At 36.0% G+C, this 20,218-nt stretch overlaps 3 protein-coding genes across 3 annotated transcripts; all 3 read right to left on the reverse strand.

The window, feature by feature from the left end:
* Positions 1-2,263: 2,263 nt before the first annotated feature.
* On the reverse strand, positions 2,264-3,952 carry LOC103438105 (large ribosomal subunit protein eL42). The gene is made up of 4 exons (XM_008376647.4): positions 3,803-3,952; positions 2,808-2,987; positions 2,581-2,655; positions 2,264-2,488 (listed from the first exon to the last, which is right to left on the reverse strand). Exons 1-4 carry the CDS (start codon positions 3,803-3,805, stop codon positions 2,429-2,431), a joined length of 318 nt encoding a protein of 105 aa, XP_008374869.3. The 5' UTR covers positions 3,806-3,952; the 3' UTR covers positions 2,264-2,428.
* A 427-nt stretch (positions 3,953-4,379) lies between these two features.
* Positions 4,380-8,049, reverse strand: LOC103438246 (uncharacterized). The gene is given in 13 exon segments (XM_070823319.1): positions 4,380-4,630; positions 4,763-4,878; positions 4,972-5,054; positions 5,191-5,351; positions 5,449-5,515; positions 5,517-5,543; positions 5,895-6,070; positions 6,212-6,309; positions 6,374-6,471; positions 6,576-6,700; positions 7,369-7,431; positions 7,624-7,687; positions 7,751-8,049. Coding segments are annotated over 13 exon segments (1,530 nt in total). The 3' UTR covers positions 4,380-4,477.
* A 1,352-nt stretch (positions 8,050-9,401) lies between these two features.
* Positions 9,402-11,376, reverse strand: LOC103438106 (nudix hydrolase 18, mitochondrial). The gene is made up of 5 exons (XM_008376648.4): positions 10,799-11,376; positions 10,399-10,504; positions 10,201-10,284; positions 9,957-10,085; positions 9,402-9,853 (listed from the first exon to the last, which is right to left on the reverse strand). The coding sequence occupies exons 1-5, from the start codon at positions 10,978-10,980 to the stop codon at positions 9,728-9,730; spliced, it is 627 nt and encodes a 208-aa protein (XP_008374870.1). The 5' UTR covers positions 10,981-11,376; the 3' UTR covers positions 9,402-9,727.
* Between the last annotated feature and the right edge of the window lie 8,842 nt (positions 11,377-20,218).

Here is a 20,218-nt window from a genome sequence, read left to right on the forward strand (position 1 = left end):
CAATGTTGTATGATGATTGAACCCGTCTATTTATGACAACAATCGAATGGTTAAATGATTGATGGTTTTGGTTTATTTTTTGTTGAATTGCTCTTTAAGGGGATGACCTAAATGATACAAAACAACAATAACCAAGCTTTATCCACTAAGTGAGATCTGCTGCATGAATCCTAGAACACTACTGCGCTTGGTTTTGTACCAAGTCTTTCGTTAGCTCCATATATCCATATGTTCTCTTATAATCTCTTTCCAAGTCTTCCTAAATCTTCTATTACCGCTTTTACCCTTAGCCTCCGTCTCATAATTGCATCTTCGAACTGGAGCATATATTGGTCTTCGGTTTACGTGTCCAAACCATCTTAACCAATTTTCTCTCATCTTACTTTCTATTGCGATCACTCCTACTTTACCTCGGATAGTTCTAAATTTCTAATCATCAAACAACATTAAAAGAGCATAAAGAAAAACAAGAATATAAAAAGAGATGTTTAAAGAGAAAATTGCCAACACCCCCGTAAATTATAGGTACCTACTCTCCATTTTACTCTCAGTGAAACTGACCCTTCTACTACTTAATTATATTAGTATCCTTGTTAATTTTCAAATACTAGCTAGTGCTCACTCTTGTATTAGCATATTAGTAATGTGTAGGAGGGTTAATTACTTTGTAAGAAAATAAAGCTCCATTTTACTTGCATTTCAACACTCCACAAACAAATATGTTTTTCTTAATTAATTAGTTAAGACTAATTAGGACTTAGATTGTACATTTTCACAAGAAAGTGTTAATTACAGTATTAAGAGGAAGACTGAGAAAAAAGACAGCTCAAGATTATTATTCACAAGAAAAGGTAACCCCTCAAAATATTTTTAGATTTAATTGAGAAATCATGAGAGCATCTGTCAATCTACACATTTTGGTAATGATCGACAACATTTTCTGATACCATATTTACTTTTGTAGCTAGCTTTTTCTGGCTTATGATGTTCAAGGCTGTCCACCTGCACATCTCCACTTGATTTATATTCCCTTTTTTGTTACAATGGACATTACAAGGAGAAAACCGAACACAAGATCTCAGCTGTTTGAATAAATACTCTTAATCACTTTAGCTACAAATTTCTTACCAATTAAATTTGATATCCAAAGCACAGTTGAATTCATATTTCCACTCTAATCAAGGTTTGCACAGTTGCTGGGAAACTTCGGTTAGACTAACTAATTAGGGCAACTCTCTCACATGATTCGCAATAATCTGACTGCTTGAAGGTCTACGAGAACTGCTCTATGAATGATGTGGTTTGAGTGACCTACATAATTGTGCGTATCAGATAGCATCAAAATACAAGAGCTCTCATACTTTAAAAAATTTTCCCTACAAATGGCGTGATCCGACATCACACCATTGAAGTGATTAGTTGGTATACAGCAAATTATCCCCATCTGATGCACACCACAATTTGCCCTGCCTTTGCAAAAGCACAGATCTGATTCGTCTGCATTTGCTTTACCAAGTGGGCCAACTTACTACTGGATACATAAGACCTTTGTTTAGTTGTTTTATTAGCATAAATAATCACGTTAGCCTGCACGTTATATCAAATGGAAGAATTTGGATCCCGGACCCTACTGTCCGTACTAGAAAATCAGGACCCTTAGTTTGTGTGAAAGAGAGAAATCGGAGCCTTTGGTTTGTTATGATGTGGACCGCTGAAATAAGTTAATGAAGAGCGTTAAATTTAATTTGAATGGTTCAGATTGTCTGATTGTTAAGCTCTAGACAGCGAGATCGGGGAAGGATCTCTGTCCCAAAAGGAAGCCCTACCAACGTGATGATAAAAACATAAACCTTTGTACGGATTAAGAGGTGTGTTGGATCGGAAAAGATTCGGGTCCTCCGACTACTAGTTGTTCCTGTTGGGGAATTGGATAACCTGAATTATTGGATATGTTGAACTCATGGAGTTTGGGGAGCTTCAGCTCAAAAATAGACCTAGAAAGCTTCTTGTTGTGGAGCACCAAAGCTAACACCAGACTGTTCAAACCTGGAGAAATCTCGCCGGAAAAATTGTTGTCTGCTGAGTTCAATCGCTTCAAGTCGTGGCGATCTAGAACGCAAACAGGAAATGGTAAACTAAAACATAAAGAAAACAGAAGATCAAAATGCCATGAACTTGTCTGGTTGTCCAACATCAAAGACAAGGATGCAGCCAGACATCCCATGATAACGAAATGAACGAAAATATCAAAATGCCATATCGATTTAAAACAGAAACTCTAATATCAATTCAAAGTCGGAAAAAGATCGTCAAGAACAATCTGCAGTTTAACAGAAAACTAATAATAGGGACGGTTAAAGCCACGATATTTGCTTTAAAGCTCCAACAAGATAGAAAAGTAACACAATATCTATCAGAAGCAGTAAATTTAGAAAAGAGAGGTTCCCTTCCCCTTCTTGTCTCCACCAATCTCGAAATGCTTGCACCTCTGCAGAAATCAGTGACAACAATCAACCATTAGCAAAAAAAAAAACACGGTTATACACAAAAACAAGCAAATTGCACACAGAATACACTAACCTTGATCGGGTGCTGGGACACATGCTTGCAACCCTGGCATTGGAGCCTCAGAACAATCTTCTTGGTCGTTTTTGCCTGATTATAAAGTTAAACGTGATCATTATTGAAAAAACAAACAATAAGAACAGAGAAAACAATCTGCGGAAATAGAAATATCTAGACATTTGGTTTTCAATTATTCTTTATACATTCCCCGTATGAAAAGGGGGCGAGAACTCAATCTTTACCTTCTTGTGGAACACTGGTTTGGTCTGACCTCCATAACCTGACTGCTTACGATCATAACGCCTCTTTCCCTGAGCAGCGAGGCTATCCTTTCCTTTCTTGTATTGGGTAACCTTGTGCAAGGTGTGCTTTTTGCACTCCTTGCTCTTGCAGTAGGTCTTCTTTGTTTTCGGAACGTTCACCTACAACATTACCACATTTGAAATGATCCATTATCAAACAAATCACACAGAAACACAAACTACAACAGGGATTATGCAATCTGAATAAACAAAAACCCAATTACAAGACGCAGCATAAGAAATTACTAACCAACACCAAGATAATCACAAAATAACGGTTTTACACAACGTGTGCAGATAAACAATAACTTCGACACAACAATCTAATAACCATATTCAAGAACCAGAACACACTTAACAAAATCATCCTAAATACAAGCGAACACTTCGCACAGTTCATTGTCAGATACGTAACTTTGAAGTCTAAGAGGCATCCGTAAACTAAGGTGTGACTAATGGAGGTGACATTGGCGGTTGGGCACCTAAAATAGCAAATGGTTATCTTCATACTTATTGAGTACTCGATCACGAGCCAAAGCAGAGGTGCTCCGGTTCCACAGCGGGTACCGGACCACCGTGAAATCCCGGACACCCATTTTCTATTTCGGGCACTCAATAGTCATCCACAGGAAAACCACCTACAACTCCTAAGGAGTAAGGAAGCACATTCAAGCATCAATTGTTACAGTTTTCTTCTGAGCTAAACTAAAACAAGTTTATGCTAATTTTTCAATGATTTAAATATGGCATCCATCATACAATCAGGGTATAATCTTAACATAAATCCCAAGTTTAACCCACAAAATTAAAGCAAAGAACAGTAGCAATCATCGCATAACCACTAAATATTAACAGATTTAGATTGGAAAATCAAACGCAGAAGCAGTAAATATATGATTAATATTGTTGAGATTTAGAGAGAGAGAGAGAGGTACCATGGCGACGGCGGGTTCGTAAGGAGATGACTGAGCGGTAGAGCAGAAACGGGCTCTCGGCTAAACCCTAGAAGAAGCACTTGCGGTAGGTATTTCATGGGTCGCCTTTTAGGGGTTTTGTCGATTCAACTTGGGCTCGGGTCGAGGTCCATCTGGATCAGCCACCCTGCCCACTATTTTGAGTAATTTTTTCTGGAACACCGTCATGTAGTATTACTATTTCATTTAAATAATTATAAATAATAAAAATAAAAATAAAAATAAAAATTTATACATATTTTTTAGCTTTTCATATACCATTCTTTATTCGAACAAAAACAAAAGACATGATCAGACAAGAATCTGAAAGGCGAAAAGAGTGTTTATCATTTCTCCACTATTATGTACATCACAAAAACTAGAGTTGATTAGCGTGTAGTCTCTTTGTATTCCGAGCTCGAATCACTCTCCTCGTAAAAACTAGATAATATTCAAAAAATTTCTCGACAATCAAGACTGAAATACATTTGGACGACAGAGGAGGGACTTAGGATTTCCTAAAATCCAATGTACAATGTTGTAGGTAAAAACTACATCATAGTTAGCAACTTTTAAGACTTTGTATTTCTATCAACGTTGTTCTTTTTTGTTCTACGAGTACGAGGAGAACCATCCTTTTGCTGTAACAAAGTGAGGTTATCGGCCTTTCCAATCACGGTACAAATACACATTACAACTAAAACAGTAAAAACTGATGCCATATACGACGGATTTGGCTTGAATGAACCCCGTGACAATGGTGGCCTGTCCACGCTGAGTGATGCAAATCCCTCTCCCGACTGCCTCTTCCTGCGAAATGGGCAAATGGTTAAGAAAGGCTCGTGCGTATGCAAGATGAGTTCAAGGATCGAGGAACGTTTTCTCTTTCAAATGAACGTAAGGGCATGTTTAAGACTGAAAGTCAGAACAGTAGAAACGAACCGCGACTGAGGCATACCCCAATACGCCCTTTATCGATTCCCACAAGGATACAGAACGTTTAGTGGCCTGGTTTGAAGCACTGGTTCTATGCTTGCCAAAGTTCCCATCTCGTATCCCTGAAATAAGCACGAATTTTTCCTAGTCATAATTTAAACCTACTATGGTGTTTCAACTTAGATAGTGGTTTATAAGAGTCCCGAAAACTATACCAGTGCCTTTGGGAGCAGCTGAATGGCCTTCTCTAGATGACTTAAGTGAAGCCAGTTCTTCGACAAGGGCACGTTCCTTATCACTGTCATTAAAGTTACAATAAATTCCAACGAAGAACAGAACGGAAGGTATTGAGATATCAAGCTGGATGCCAAGTTCAACTAATAAGTTTAAACTAGAGGAAAGAAGGAAGCATAACATAGTTTAAGGATTCCAACCGGATTATCTTTGGGATCAGAACATTGACAGTAAAGTGATGATCTCCTCGAGCAGAAGGTCTGTTGATGTCTGGAACCCCCATGCGCTGCAACTTCACTGTCTCTCCAGGTTGAATTCCCGAAGGAATCTGCAGCTCTTTCAAACCTTCAACAGTTTCAACCTGAAGTTATATCACAATTTCTATGTCATACGACTTATACCAAATAAAAGAACATTGATATTTCTAGACCTTCACTAAGTGATAATGGTAGGATTACCTTTATGACGGTCCCTAAAATGGCCTCGGTATAATCAGTATTGATTTTTGAGTACAGATCGAGACCGCACTATGTAGACATCACCAGCTTTACCCCTGCCATAGTGCAGATGATAAAGATATTAGTGCAGGGCATGCCTTACTATCAAGTCTCATACAGCGAGAGTCTTGAAAAGTACAAACAAATCGCGCCAATTCTATTAAGTATAACATAAAAGTGCATCTCATTGTTACCATAGATGGTCAAACGCCAAACAAATCAGCACTAGAACATAAAAGTGCACGCCATGGGTAGATCAGAAAACGTTGGTATTTATTGGAATTTGTTTCTGTCATAGAGGTTGTATGTTTTCAAACATATTGAATTAACAAAGAACAGGCATCAACAACTAGACTAAATGAGGAAAACAGATTTAACGCACACGTAAATTTAAATTGTGCATAAACCTTTTCTTATCAAACTTCCCCTCTTCTTGAATTTGCATTGTGGATCCATCGTTAACACCAGCTGGGATGATCACGTTCATAGTTCTTTTTTACTGCACTTGTCCATCACCACTGCATCTTTGGCAAGGATCAGTGATTATTATACCATCACCACCACATTTTGAACAGGTTGATACCTATTAATCATTAAATATCATCTGTGAAGCATATCTCTTAGAGTGTGGTCTTGAAAAAATTATAGGAAGACTTCTATGGTGTCTGCATTATGAGGTAATGCAGTTTTGATGATTTTTAATGTTATAAGCAGGTCTCTTTACCTGCGATATCGTTCCAAATGGTGTTTTCTGAGTTTTCATCACCCCTCCTCTTCCTCCACAACCAGTACATGATTTTATTCCTTTATCAGATTTAGCACCTTAGCCGACCCCACTTAGTGGGAAAAGGCTTTGTTGTTGTTGTTGTTGTATCAGATTTAGCACCTGTTCCACCGCAGTCATCACATGTCTCAACACAAGAAACTTCAATTTCTCTCTGTACCCAGAAAATGGATTCTTCAAAGCTCAAACACAGATCGCACCTGCAACATGAAAGTTAAAAGAAAAGCCTAGAAAACATAATTTATGTGCCTTCAAAACAGATGAGGAAGATCATTCAACTGTAACAGTGAAACTACACGGTTACCGAATGTCAAGACGCTGGTTTCCCCTACTGCTGAAATTGAAGTTCATGCCTCCTGATTCACCCCTTCCACCAAAAATCCCATCTGACCCTCCAAAGAACGTATCAAAAACGTCAAAAGGATCCACCTACAGAATTTTGGTGATTCATTAGCATGCAGTTAAACCGGTCATCTACTTCCCTAGGAAAGAAACCAAAAATTACTAAGAAAAATGCACTTTCCCATGTCTATATTACTGAGAAGACCAGGAAGATCTTACCCCTGATGAACCCATGGTCGAGGAATCATATTCTCCCTCTAAACCAGCTTCACCAAAGTGATCATATAACTGGTTTGGTATTGCTGTGCTTTGAAAAAAAACTGTTTCTACTATGTTGTGAGAATAAACTCATTTTTACTGCCTCACATGTTCAGTTTTTTTTTTCACCCAAAATTGTGAAAATAAGTTGTTTTTAAGTGTTTACCAAACACTTTTTTGAGCTCAGCTTTTTTTGATACCCACTTTTTATAAAAGCAACTCAATATCAAACCAGTACAAAGACCTTTTCCCGCCATCTGATAGGACCTACAAAAATGATGAATGAAAAACGGAGCATGGATGCATCATATGCAATACACTCTGGAGGTTCAGAAAACAAGAGTCAAATCAATACATGACGATAAAATGAATGAGAAAAAATCCCATCTTTTACTGAAAACTGATGCCAAAAGAAAAACAGAAATGCGAAAATGAAGAGAAAAATGACAATGCAGCATCACTGAAGAAGAAAAACTAGAAATCATAAATCGTAATACCTCATACGCAGCACTAATCTCTTTGAACTTGTCCTCAGCTCCACCGCCCTTGTGCGGATGATACTGTTCCAAGTTCCACCATTTCCGATATCAAATTTCCATCCGACACAAAATGTAATTAGATTATATCATCTATATATGAGTATCATGGCTAATTGCAACACAATTGACATCAAAATCACCGCCTTCCGGATGAAAAAACTAAATCTTTCGCTAATCGCCACTCATTCGAACATATCAAGTAGCTTTGCTTACAGTGCTAAATTGGGTTTCAACTTTCAATGCATCCAACTTACAAATTTCTGAAAAATCTTTTCTTCTGCTTCAATTTGTATGCAAATAACACGCATTGGAAAATAAACAACAGAAAGAAGTAGCTAACCTTTTGGGCGAGCTTTCTGTAGCGGACTTGATCTCCTGCAGCGTGGCAGTTCTGGTGACGTTAAGGGTCTTATAGTAATCGGTTGCCGCGGCACTGGCGATTAACCGAGCGCCGCGCTTGGGCTTGGCGCGGCGGAAAGGAGCTGAATTGGGTTTGAAGATCGGGTTTTTACTTCTGGTGAAGAATGTAGAAGCGGCGGAGCTGAGGGCGGAGCAGCTCAAAGAATAGGGCGGAAGTGGAACCGCAGAGTTGGGATTTGGCGGGAAATTGGAGGTGCAGGTGCTTTGGGTCACGGGCATACTTCGTTTTTTGAGATTGAAAATGGACGGTGGAGATGGGTTATGGAATTGGGAGGTGTCGGGTTTTAGCAGAGGTTTTAGGGTGAAGGGATTCGGAACTTTAATAAAAAAAATTTGATACTGTTTATTTTAACGAAAAATCTTATTTTTATACTAAAAAATTAATTATGATAATATTCACTTTATCCTTTATTTTGTTTTTATTATTAAAATTTAAAATTTTCAAATATTTTTCATTAGTTTTCCTGAAAATATTTCAATGAAGAAGAAAGAAGATTGTCAAACTGTCAGAAATGAGAACGAAACATAAGTTTGGGTCCCAACTGGTAAATATTTTCGGATACGACAAACAAGATTGAAGCAAATGTGAGAATAATGAAAAGTATATAAAGACCGTTTTACCCTGATGGAGCACCAAGAATAGTAGGTGATAATTGACCTTCTGGTATTCATTTCTATGTTAAGATAACAACTTACATGACATCGGGATTTTACAATCATGTTGTTCAACCTACGTCAATGCAATCCTTGTTCCTCGGCTTATGGCGTTGTCCTCTGTCTGATTAATTGATTAATATATTTCTTTTTATGAGTTTTTATCACAAATGGTTCCTAATGTATTGTGAAGTCACCATTTTAATTCTTTATGTTTCAAACTATATCATTGACTTTGTAAGACCCAAATACATGACATGTCAGCACGCTAACGAAATTCTTAAAGAAATTAGACGGCAAGGGCAACATTGATGAGTAAGCCAATAAATGGAGGACGAAATTGATGAGTTTAAAATATCAATGACCAAACTGATGACTTCACAATACATTAAGTATCATTTGTGATCAAAACCCTTCTCATTATTTTTCATTTTTGGGGGTGATGGTATTGAACTGCATTCGTGCCAAGGGAGGATTTCTTTTCGGTTGGACTACCCTAGTATAGCTCCTGCATAGTGTTACTAGCTCGTATGTTACATGTGTGAACGACAAGATTAATACGTCATCAAAATTCATTTGTGGTCAACTTTAATTGCTTTGTGTTTACAACAAACCGTATCACTTATTCACTTCTCTAGTTCTCTTGCTCACCAAATATTGCCCATCACCACCATTTTCCCTACCATTATAATTTTCATGGTGACAAATGCAATGCCATCAATTTTCATTCTTTGATTAAAGCGTAAACAAGTGATTTCCGTAACAAAAATAAACAAAGGTATGCGGAAATCATTTCCCTACGTATATTCACTCAGTTCGGAAATACCCTGGCCGCAACACCAAGGGATGGTTTGAAGAATCGTCATGGAATCAGTAACACAAATTCATCAAAGAAATAATATCGGCGAATTCTCAAGTTCACATTGAAAAGAATTAAGATCAATTGAATTGAAAGAATGGAATGTGTAAATCTACATGATGTTCTGTTTCTACATGTTCTTCTTCAACTACATTGTACAGTATTGCAATCAGTCCCCGTTTGGGTGACTACTTAAGTCGAGAAGAAACAGTCGGAGGAACACAATATGTAGAGATGCCCACAACTGCGATTCAGCGAAGGCATCCGACGTCCTCTTTCCTAATGCGAGCTCTTATTTCGGAAAACTACTTCTTCCTCCCTACGTACACCGCTGCGGTCCGCCAAAATTTGAAAAGAAAAAACACCAAAGCTAAGACTGTGTGTCTATGTACAAGTTGTATCTTCTTCCTCTCCTTTCGGTTGGGGCTGCATTTGTCGACAAACTAATTTCTCCAAAGCTTCCTTCATCCACCAATTTTGACATGCTTCTCTCGCTTCAGCGACTGTCATCTGCAGAATACGAAATGCATTCCAAAATTTAGAACTACTAATAAAACTTAACAAAATTTAGGAGAGCATACAATCAAGCAAAATGTATCGCAATTCCACGTACCCATTCACGCTTGCGGGAACTTTTCTCGGGCCAAAGTTCCAACTGCTGCTGGACAAGCAAAGGGAACATGTACCCCTCATGAAATGCGCCCTGGCTTTTGCTCTTGTAACGCCACATTCCCAATCTAGTCTGCAAGTACATCATCCGAACAGTCGATGAGTAAATGGATTCAATTCAACTCAATGAAATTAAACTAAACTACTACAGAACAGGATTGCTTTATTGGTATTTTGCAGATACTTACTTCAAGATGGCCAATCACACCGGCTTCCTCTAGCGTCTCTCTTTTTGCCGCCTCTTCAATCGACTCATCCATTTCCCAACCTCCCTGTAATCAATCACATTGTGAATGCATAAACGTTAATGACAATCGAAAAAAGAAACCAACAAACAAAAACAAATGCTTTCTAGTTTCTGTGGTAAAATGGGACAAAAGTAGTACCTTTGGGAACAACATTCCTTTCCCCTTCTGTGAACTAATCACAAGAACTTCCAATTCCTCATCAGATGAAGTTTTTTCGGTTTTCCGGTATCTGTATGGTATGCATCTGCAGAATTCCCAAATCAACACAACAAAAATTAGATTACAAACATACAAAACCCCACATATGACAGCAATAATTCATTCATCTAATCTTAAAGACCGCAACTTCACCAAAATCCCAGTTGAGATTTTCTTAAATTCAAGCATTTGATCACAAAGACCACAACTTTCATTCATTTATCAAAAACCCAATTGAGATTTTCTAAGTTTCAAGGCTCTAAGATTGAAGAATTTTGAAATAGGTCCGAAACCAAAGATGTAAATTTGAAGAAAACCACAACAGAGATATGAAGCATACCCTACAACTTGGCGGCAACCTTTTTCATAGCGCTGGAATTGTCTTCCGGTCCGGGAAACTAAAGAAACCATGTTCTCAATTTGCATGGGGATGAATTCTCCACCATTTTTCTTGGAGAAAACGGGAGAATTAGAAGAATTGCAAATGTAATTCACAATACTTTTTGAGAGAAAGAGACCCATCGATTACTTCTGCAACTTTCTCTACGTGTAGATTGAAAGGAAAAGAATAAGAAATACTTGGAATATTTCTTTTCTTCAAAAGAAATAGAACCCACCAATTTTAGAGGGATATAAATAAAAACAAAACCAAATTGGTTAAATTTGGAAACTGAAATTCTAAAAAAAGATTGGCTTTAATTGTGTGAGCAGAGAGAAGAAGAGAGAGAGAGGGGGGGGGGGGGTTTGAGAGTTTCAGTTCAAAAGCGCTTTTGTGATGGAATTTGGAGAATCTGAGTGAGTGATGAACACTTGAGGATAAGAAAGAAGTACCTCTGCGTTCTGCTTTTGTTTGTTGGAGATATACATATATATATAAGGGCTTCTGGAAATAAAGGCCACGGCTTGTTCGTCTCGAAACGACAACGGACGCGCATGTGGTGGTGGCGGTTGACAAAGAAATTGACCTTTGCGAGTGATATTTAGAGATGGAATCCTATGTTGCTATATTTATTGTAACTTGGTAAGCTTCTTTATCCTTTTTGGTAAATCTCTTGTTTCTTCTGTTTTCGGTTTTTGTAATTTGTTTGGTTAATTGGAGAAGTAATTCCAATTGGGGATGGTAAAGATATAGTAAAAAGCAAAATAACCAAACCACCAATATCAAAAAAAAAAAAAAAAAAAACTTTACTATAAAAGCTCTTAATTTTATTTGTTTTCATTAATTTGAAAAATTAAAATTAATATGTAACGTTCGTTCCTTATGATAATAAAATGATAAGTCTATTGGGTCGTTTTTATTTTGTTATTTCTCAATGTTGACAAAAAAAAAATTTCTTGTTTTTTATTTTTGAAACATATATTTCACTGTATTTTCAAATAATTTAATCAAGTTGTATTCACACATCGTCTTATTTTGCGACCAACTCTCCAAACAATAGTGGAACCAAAGTGACGGTGATGCATGTCGAAAACACATGTATGCATTTGCCTAACTAGGACCACGATCCTCTTCTGAGCTAAGGATGAGGATCCTCCTTATCAAGGAATGTGGACCGTTGGATGAAAATTCAACGGTTACAATTATTATAATTTTAAAGGGACCCCTGTTTGTAGCCGTTGAATTTTCATCCAACGGCTCACACCAATTGATGAGGAGGATCCTCATCAGGAGAGGATCCTGGTCCGCCTAACTATTCAGCGATTGTCAACGCGCCAAAGCGAGAGTTGGTGATCGAGTGAGGATGCTCTTACACTAGCACATCAAAGCTTTATATTATATTCAGCAATTGTCAACGCGCCAAAGCGAGAGTAGGAAGATTTTTCAACTCTTGATTTCTGAGGAATTTAAAAATTGCATGATTGTAGATTAGAACAAAGAATGTTGGGCGTGTGAAGGAGAAAGGAGGAAGGCTTTGGATTATCTACGAAGGTGTACGTGACGCGTTTTACACAACAGTTCAGTCGCAGTTGGTTTTATAAAGTTAAAAAAATGTGGGGCTGACCATGAAACACGACCTTACACGGTTTCAAAAGAAAGGACTGATGACTGAAGCAGTACAGTGCAGTGGAGTGCAGTCCAGCACTCGGCACTGATATTTTTGCCCTAATTTTTAAGAAAGTCACTGTCGCTGCCCCTTCTTAGGGTTAGGGTTAGGTTATAGTGAAAGGTATTTCTCTTGTATCAAGTTGGTATTTGTATATTAATAATTTGCTATTGGTGGTTGAAACTTGAAGGGAAGGAAAGTGACCTTCAGTTTGTTAATACATGATTATTATTTAATTTTAGGTTGGATGTCTTAAGTTGAATACAGTACAAAGCGGATAATTTATTTATATACACGATGTTTTTGTCTTTGATCTGCCAACTATGAGAAAGAGTGTTGAAAATATGAAGGCCTTGAATCGTTTGATCTAAGGGTGTGCGTCTCATTATATGTATATGAGGTTTTATGTACATATATCATTTATTTACCAATTATTTTTTAAGTTGCACGCTACAATTTATTTTAATATTGCTAAACAAATATTATTGTTTTTGAATCGCCAGAGGCCTCATGTTGAAATCCATCTGCAAACAATCTAATTATCAGATCGAGCATGCTAAGAATCTCTGCATGCAACGTGATCGATTTGATCTCGAAGCCTCGACGGAAATTAGTAGTAAATTACTCAGTCTGAACGTACGTTTTCAAGCACGTTGAAAGGGTGGATAAATATTCAAAAAATATGTCCTGCAATTTCAGTAGTTTGAACTTTGAACACACGCACAAGAAGTTACTATAGTTGTATAATGTTGATTTAATCTTTCAACTTTCAAAGTGCTTAATTAAGCTGTTAACCAACCGGCCAGTACAATTTGTATCTGCAAAACATGCCAATAGACAACAAGGCAACTCCTCACTCACCCGATGACAAACGTTGGGAGTCAAACTAGAACTATACGCAAGTGATTAATATGTGAATATGTTTGAAACCAAGTTTATACATTAACTTGGTCCTTTTGCTTTTGTTGAATATCTAAAAATCAACGCAAATTCTTGGTTAACCCTAATCGTCAAAAATACTGAACATCGTCCTTTTCATTTGGTATCGAGTCTCACTTTCTCAATTTTATTTTTATTTTTTTATAAATCTTTTGGTCGGTCATGCTTTTATGGGACTAACATATAAGTTAATAATCTCTTTATAGATAAACGATTTGTACGTTTTTAAGTGTACATCAACTAAGAGGAAAAACTTGCGATAGGATGCACCGACTACGTCATTTTATAAGAGTTCGCTTAGTAAACTATAGTCTATTGATATTTCTATCAGAAGTGAGGTGGTGGGTAGAAGTATCATTAGACTATAGTTTTGTTGGTTAAAAGATAATTAGTTAATGAGAAGACTCATAAGCCTAGTAATAAATCAATCCTACCGACTATCTTCTCACCAACAAGATTACTTAATCTACTCATACCTTTGTCTGCCATCTCGCTTATGATATGTTGAGGAGCTAGCTAGAGGGATCGCACAACTTGCAATGGTCCACTGGCTAGTGATGCCATTTGTGTGCACTAGCAAGGATTCATAGGGCTTTAGCTAAAAGGGACAATTAATATTTTCTATCCGGTTATTGATTAGATTCCTAACTTGTGCTTTAGTCATCAAGTAATCAAATAATTAGAATATCTATATACACATGGTGAGATCATTTAGAGTATAGGAGGGATATATCAGGCCAGGAAAACCCTACTTTTCTCCAGAAAGAAAGGCGTGAAAGATATCATAGCTAGGCTAACTAGATAGCATGCATCTTCCGAGAAATGGAAAATGAAGACTAATAGAAATTTATGTGGTTCATGAATCGATGAGGAGGTTGTGATTTCAAATCACCAGCAATGATAATGTCAAAATTATACCAACATAAAGAATAATAATATGAGAATTACATCAAAAAGTTGTGATAGTTTACTAGCATGGGTTGACAAGGAAGAAGAAGACTAAAAAAGATAGTCACGCAGCAATTTCTGGAAAAAGATAGGGAATGCAACTTTTTCAAAGAGAGTTTTTATAGGCAGGTGTGTCCAAGTTTCCATCGTGTCTTGGTGTCATTATCTCTTGGTGTGTCTTGTAGAATCAGTAGCCTTTCTCCAACATGCTGTCCTACGCAAGGGCCACAACGCACAAGGGATAGGCCCTTGGCTTTTGCTTGTGCGATTGTCATGCCTTTGTTCACCACAAAAGTAACTATTTCTTAATATGATTATCTCATGTCAAGAGGGCGACTTTAGATTATAATCCCGTATCAAATCATATTGTTCTGACTGATCTCTAAACTACCACCATCTCTCGAGGCAAGATTGTTGAGTCACAACTTCGGAGTCAACTTCTTCCGGCTAACCTCGTAACCAATGAAAACTCTCTATTCCTCCAACTAGGAACCCACTTGCTCCAGGACACGTGTCAGCAACACAACTATGAATTCAAATCCTAAATCGACCAAAGAAAATAACTTATCCCAACTATACGCCTTTATAAAAGAATGTGACATTTCATTTTTTGCGTAGTCGTTATTTATTATCCTAAACAATATAAATTTGAAATCTTAAAACATTCTTTGCCAACTAAAGCATCGAACTCTTTGATTCATACCACGTTGGTGGTGTTTGATACTTGCTCTTGTGAGAATGATGAACCTTGAGCTTGACAATGGAGGTTGTAGAAGAAGGAGAAGCAGAGATTTGCAGAAAAGAGAAAGCACAGAAAGAAGAAGTAGAGAACAATTATTTCTGTATATTTCATTCACTAACTGTCTGAATCATTACATGAGTTTCTGTTTATACTAGTTTCGTACACGTTAAGTAAACTCAATTATAACAAACTTAACAACTTATCACCTAATTTGACAAGTGGCAGCATCTTGACCATTGATTTGAACCTGATTTTTTATACCTTTACAGCTGTTTCCTTCTTTATAGATTGTCGAAGCACCTAGTGCAATTGTCATTTTTGCCCTTTACGTTCTCGGCCTTTCCATTTTCTGTGATGATATGAGTTAAGCCCATTGGTCCAGAGTATGACTTTGTGGTTCAAGAAGGAGAACTAATTAAATTATTCATGCGTTGTTTTCCTCATTAGGTGTTTTAGCCCAATGGATTACAATGTTTAATTGGCAAGAGGTCCAGCCCTAATTAGAGTGGGATCACTCTAAACCCACCAAATGAGAACAAGTCATCACTCAGTGCTCAAGTTAACTTATCGCATGTCCACCCAATCTCTGTTTGTGTTTGTTAGAATTCTTAATCAAGAGCTCGTTTGAAAGTATTTAAAATGATTAAAAACGTTTTTTGGTAAAAAGGTTTTTAGGATATCAAAAACACTTGAAACACATTTTAGAAGAAGTACCAGTTATGTGTTTCTTGCAAAAAACACTTTAATTGATTTTCATAGTTCACTCATTTCTATTAAGGATTAGTTTCAAAATCACTTTCATCAAAAAACACTTTCAGTCATTTTAAAAACACTTCCAAACACTATATAATAATATTTCATGCAAATGTGGGTTTGTTAAATTTTCTCCAATAGTAGGTTTAATAAAACAATATGATACTTTAGTTCTCTTCATTTACTATCATATAGGTTTTGGAACCATTTCAATTCCCACATGTTTTTATATTTACCAACACATATGATTTTCATGAAAATCAAGAATCAGATTAACTAGAGTAGAGAGAGCAGTTGATCTTATTCCCTTTTCTTGTTTTTTTCTATTCCTAAATAGCCCAATTTATTATCTATCTCATCCTTGTTAAATAAACGAGTCATAAGTTTTCACAAAACCTTTTCCTCATCGTCACGTCACCAAAGGAAAAAAAAAATTAATTCCTTCCTTTTCAATTGTGTTCCCTTTCATTCCCCATTTACAAATTAGAGAAACAGTTTTAATGGGAGGTTTTTGTATAGATTCAACGATAAATATATGGAAGTTGGCCAATAGCCATATAAAGTCAGATGGTATTTAAGGATTCAAAATGACATTGGAGGAAAAAGAAAATTAATGAAAATGAGTTGAAAACTGAGTTTTAACGAAAATGACAAAATAAATGATAAAGTGAATAGTATCAGGATTGACCTTTTAGTATAAAAATATGATTTTTCGTTAAAATAAACAGTACTAAATTTTTTTTGTTAAAATTCCCGAAGGAAATTAGGTAAGCTTCAGTCGTTGTTTATTTGAGGTCGGCTGACCTAACATTTCAACAATTATTTCTTCACGTCAAGTCTTTTGATTGAGCCTAAAATTTGCTCTCTACCTATTTTCAAGAAGAATACTTATTCGCTTACATAAAGAAAAATACTTATTCGCCTACTTGGGCTACATGTAGCTTTCGCTGAAAAATAAAATTTTATGTAGTTCAAATTCGTTTTTGATGAAAATCGAACTGAAAATCTCTTACTTACAAATAAAAAAGGGAAAATTAGGTTCTCATCCTTCTTTTTGTTACTCCATTGATTAAAATACTATTCATTTTCAATTTTTGATCAAGGTCCTTGGGTATTAATAACATCATTAATTATTTGAATAATAAAATATTTTTATTTTTAAATATAATCATTTAGTGTTAAAAATGTTACAATTAGTATATTTATATTTATGGCTAAATTTTTTATCATATATTTTTATTTTTAGTTTGTACCTATTTTTAATTTGCAAATATTTTTTAATTAGTACCAATTTTCTTTTCATTTTTAATTTGTACCCATATATTAGTTTCTTTTTGTGCCCAATTTTTTAAAATTTTATTTGTGTTTGTACCCATGTGTATACCATCACGCGCATTGTATATTTGATCAATGATAGAAAAATTACATATGGTATATTTATGTTTTATGCCTAAACTTTGTATCATATATTTATATTTTTAGTTTGTACCCACTTTTAATTTGCAACATTTTTTTAAAATTTGTAGTATTTTCTTTTTAGTTTTATTTTGTACCCATGTATTAATTTCTTTTAGCACCTATATTTAAAAAAAATTCATTTGTACTCATAATTTTTTAATTTTTTATCTGTACCCTAAAAATTCATTTGTAGTATTTTCTTTTTAGTTTTATAATGTACCCATTCTTCTTTATTAATGTACCACTTTGTTATATGTGAAATGTACCTATTTTTTTGTAAAATTTAACACTATGGATACATTCTTTTGCCATTTGTTATTTCTTATGTTTACATAGTTTTTATCCATTTATTAAATCAAAATGTTTGAATTTTTTTATTGTAACCGTTTCTAATAGTATTATAATGAGGGATTTTAAATTTATATGATTATAAATCTCATAAAATATCAAACAATTAATGTCAAAACTATAAAAATATAAATATTAATAGTAATATAATGAGGTATGCAAAGTCAAGGGACTTTGATCAAACTTTGAATATTATTAAAGTTTTAATCAAAGAATGTTAAGGATTAGGGACCGCTTCCAAAATATTCCAATAAAAAAATCTACATCTAGATCATAATACTAAATGGTTGCTAACGCAATGTTGGGCATGTTACTCAATCCGATGTAATTAATAATCATGCATTTTGCAGGACGTGCACGTGTCAACATCTTATGTCATTAGGGTTTTACAATTCGATACGAAAAGTTGAAAGATAATGGGCCTATCCATATCTCCAGAAGAAAATGATGGCCCTGCAGCGTGCACATTGAACGCGTGGCATAATCTGCGTGTTCACGGCGACGTATGTCGGCTGCCCCGACCAACAAACTTAACCGCCCCAACCCACCACGTCAGAGGCCACGTAGGCCTCCACTCCCTTACGAGTTAAACTTACTGGAATTACGGATCACCACCTCTCCAACATGGAAATTAGACTTTTGCCCTCAAATAAACGGATATGGCTGGTGTCAAGAGTTGGAACTGTTGAACCGTGCTTTTGAACGTTGACTTTTAGATTAAAAAAAAGAACGTTGACTTGACTGCATGGATAGTTGGAATTCGAATTGGCTTCGACTAAAAGTCTAAAACCACGTTTTCCAGTCCGGATATAATACAAACACACTAAAGAACACATAAAAATATCATCATAGTTATTTATGGAATGAAACTTGTGACTCATTGAGTACTATTGCACTATTTTGATAGACCATTAGGGAATTGATTGGCGTTATACATCATCTTATGATATTTGAACGTATTCATACCTAACATACGTTCGTAATTTAAGTCAATTTCACGTTTTTGAGCTGAATAGTTGACAAGGGAATCAAATTTTTACTAATCAACTTTGTGGAATAAACGTTTTCTTTAAGTGGTGATAGAGATGAACATAAAAATGTAAACATTTTTAAATGGTGATTGTGGTATTCTTTAAAATCATGGGGAAGGGATGGTAATTTTGACAAGCTAAGGACCAGTCAAAAAATAGAATCTCTTGCCCCCTAGAATGTTTGGTAAACTTGTTTGGCAACATAGAATTTAATATAAATATTTTGACCTTTGAAAATTCATTGACGTTCAAATTTTTACACCCAAAAACCTATTCGGAAAAAATCCCAAAAGGAAAATATCTGATACGCTTTGCAGTTGCACCACGAAACGTTATCCTGATTGAGTGAATGCAGATATCATGGCAGATCATAAATTGATTTTGCTTCCCATTTCGGGAAACATCAAATTTAGTGAATACTAATTATCCCCGTCGAATTATGAGGATTTAATACCAAGATTAGCAACTAAATTAAAAATATTAAGATTAGCTTGAAATATATTTACATTTAGAGAGCAAATAGTTAAACCTGATCTTGTACTATGGATGGTAGTCAAGGGAGAGAAAATTACATACAACTAACAGTATATTGTGTGGAAGGAAGTATTTGAGTAATTTAAGTATTGTTATGCATTTTAACTTTATTATATGACAATGTAGGATTAATTTATAAAACTGTTGTATGGTGGCATTTTAAACAAATCAAATATTGTCATGAGTTTTTTTTTTTCTTTTTTTACATGACGATGAAAGATTAACTTGAAATACTTCTATCACGTGGCATGTGCATGGTGTGATGAAATACACAGGACCTAAACCCTATGCGTCAACAAGGTCCAATAGAGTCGACTCAAAACTAATCCAAAAGTAGGATATTTTCCACCAAACTTCCTTTTCCATCTTCCGTCCCATCCTACGTCTCATGCCTCCCAATTTACTATATATACCCGCACACGCAATACCCGCATACTCCTCATCTGCCCCTTAGACTTTTAGATACATACAAAACATATAGATATACACCAAACAAAATAGGACAAGTATATACTTCTGGGAGGAAGAGGAAGAAGAAGATGGAGAACAGAAACAGCAACAACAGCAGAAAGATGGAGGAGGGATTTGAGGAAGTGGGGTTTCCAGTTCACAGCCAAGTGAGGAAGATCAAGCAAGAATCCGACAAAACCATCGACTGGTTGCCGGGAAATCCGGAGATGAGAAGACCCGTCTTTAAAGAGATCACCAGGCAGGTCTCTCGGTCTCCTCTCGGAATTTCTTGCAGGCCGATCTCCGTCGGCGACTCTTAAGATTTAGGAGTAGGCGGGCTTTGATTTCTGGGAACTGATGGGAGGAGATGATGGGGGTTTTGGGGATCTTTTTTGCATCTTTCTGCTCTTGCTCCCCTGTTCTTGTTTTCTTTTTGGATCTGGTACTTTTAGACGTGTTCCCTGTGTAAATACATCTTTGTAGTTTATTATATTGTAGTTATGCAGCTATGC

The sequence above is a fragment of the Malus domestica genome, chromosome 06, assembly GCF_042453785.1.
Source record: "Malus domestica chromosome 06, GDT2T_hap1".
NCBI classification, from domain to species: Eukaryota; Viridiplantae; Streptophyta; class Magnoliopsida; order Rosales; family Rosaceae; genus Malus; species Malus domestica.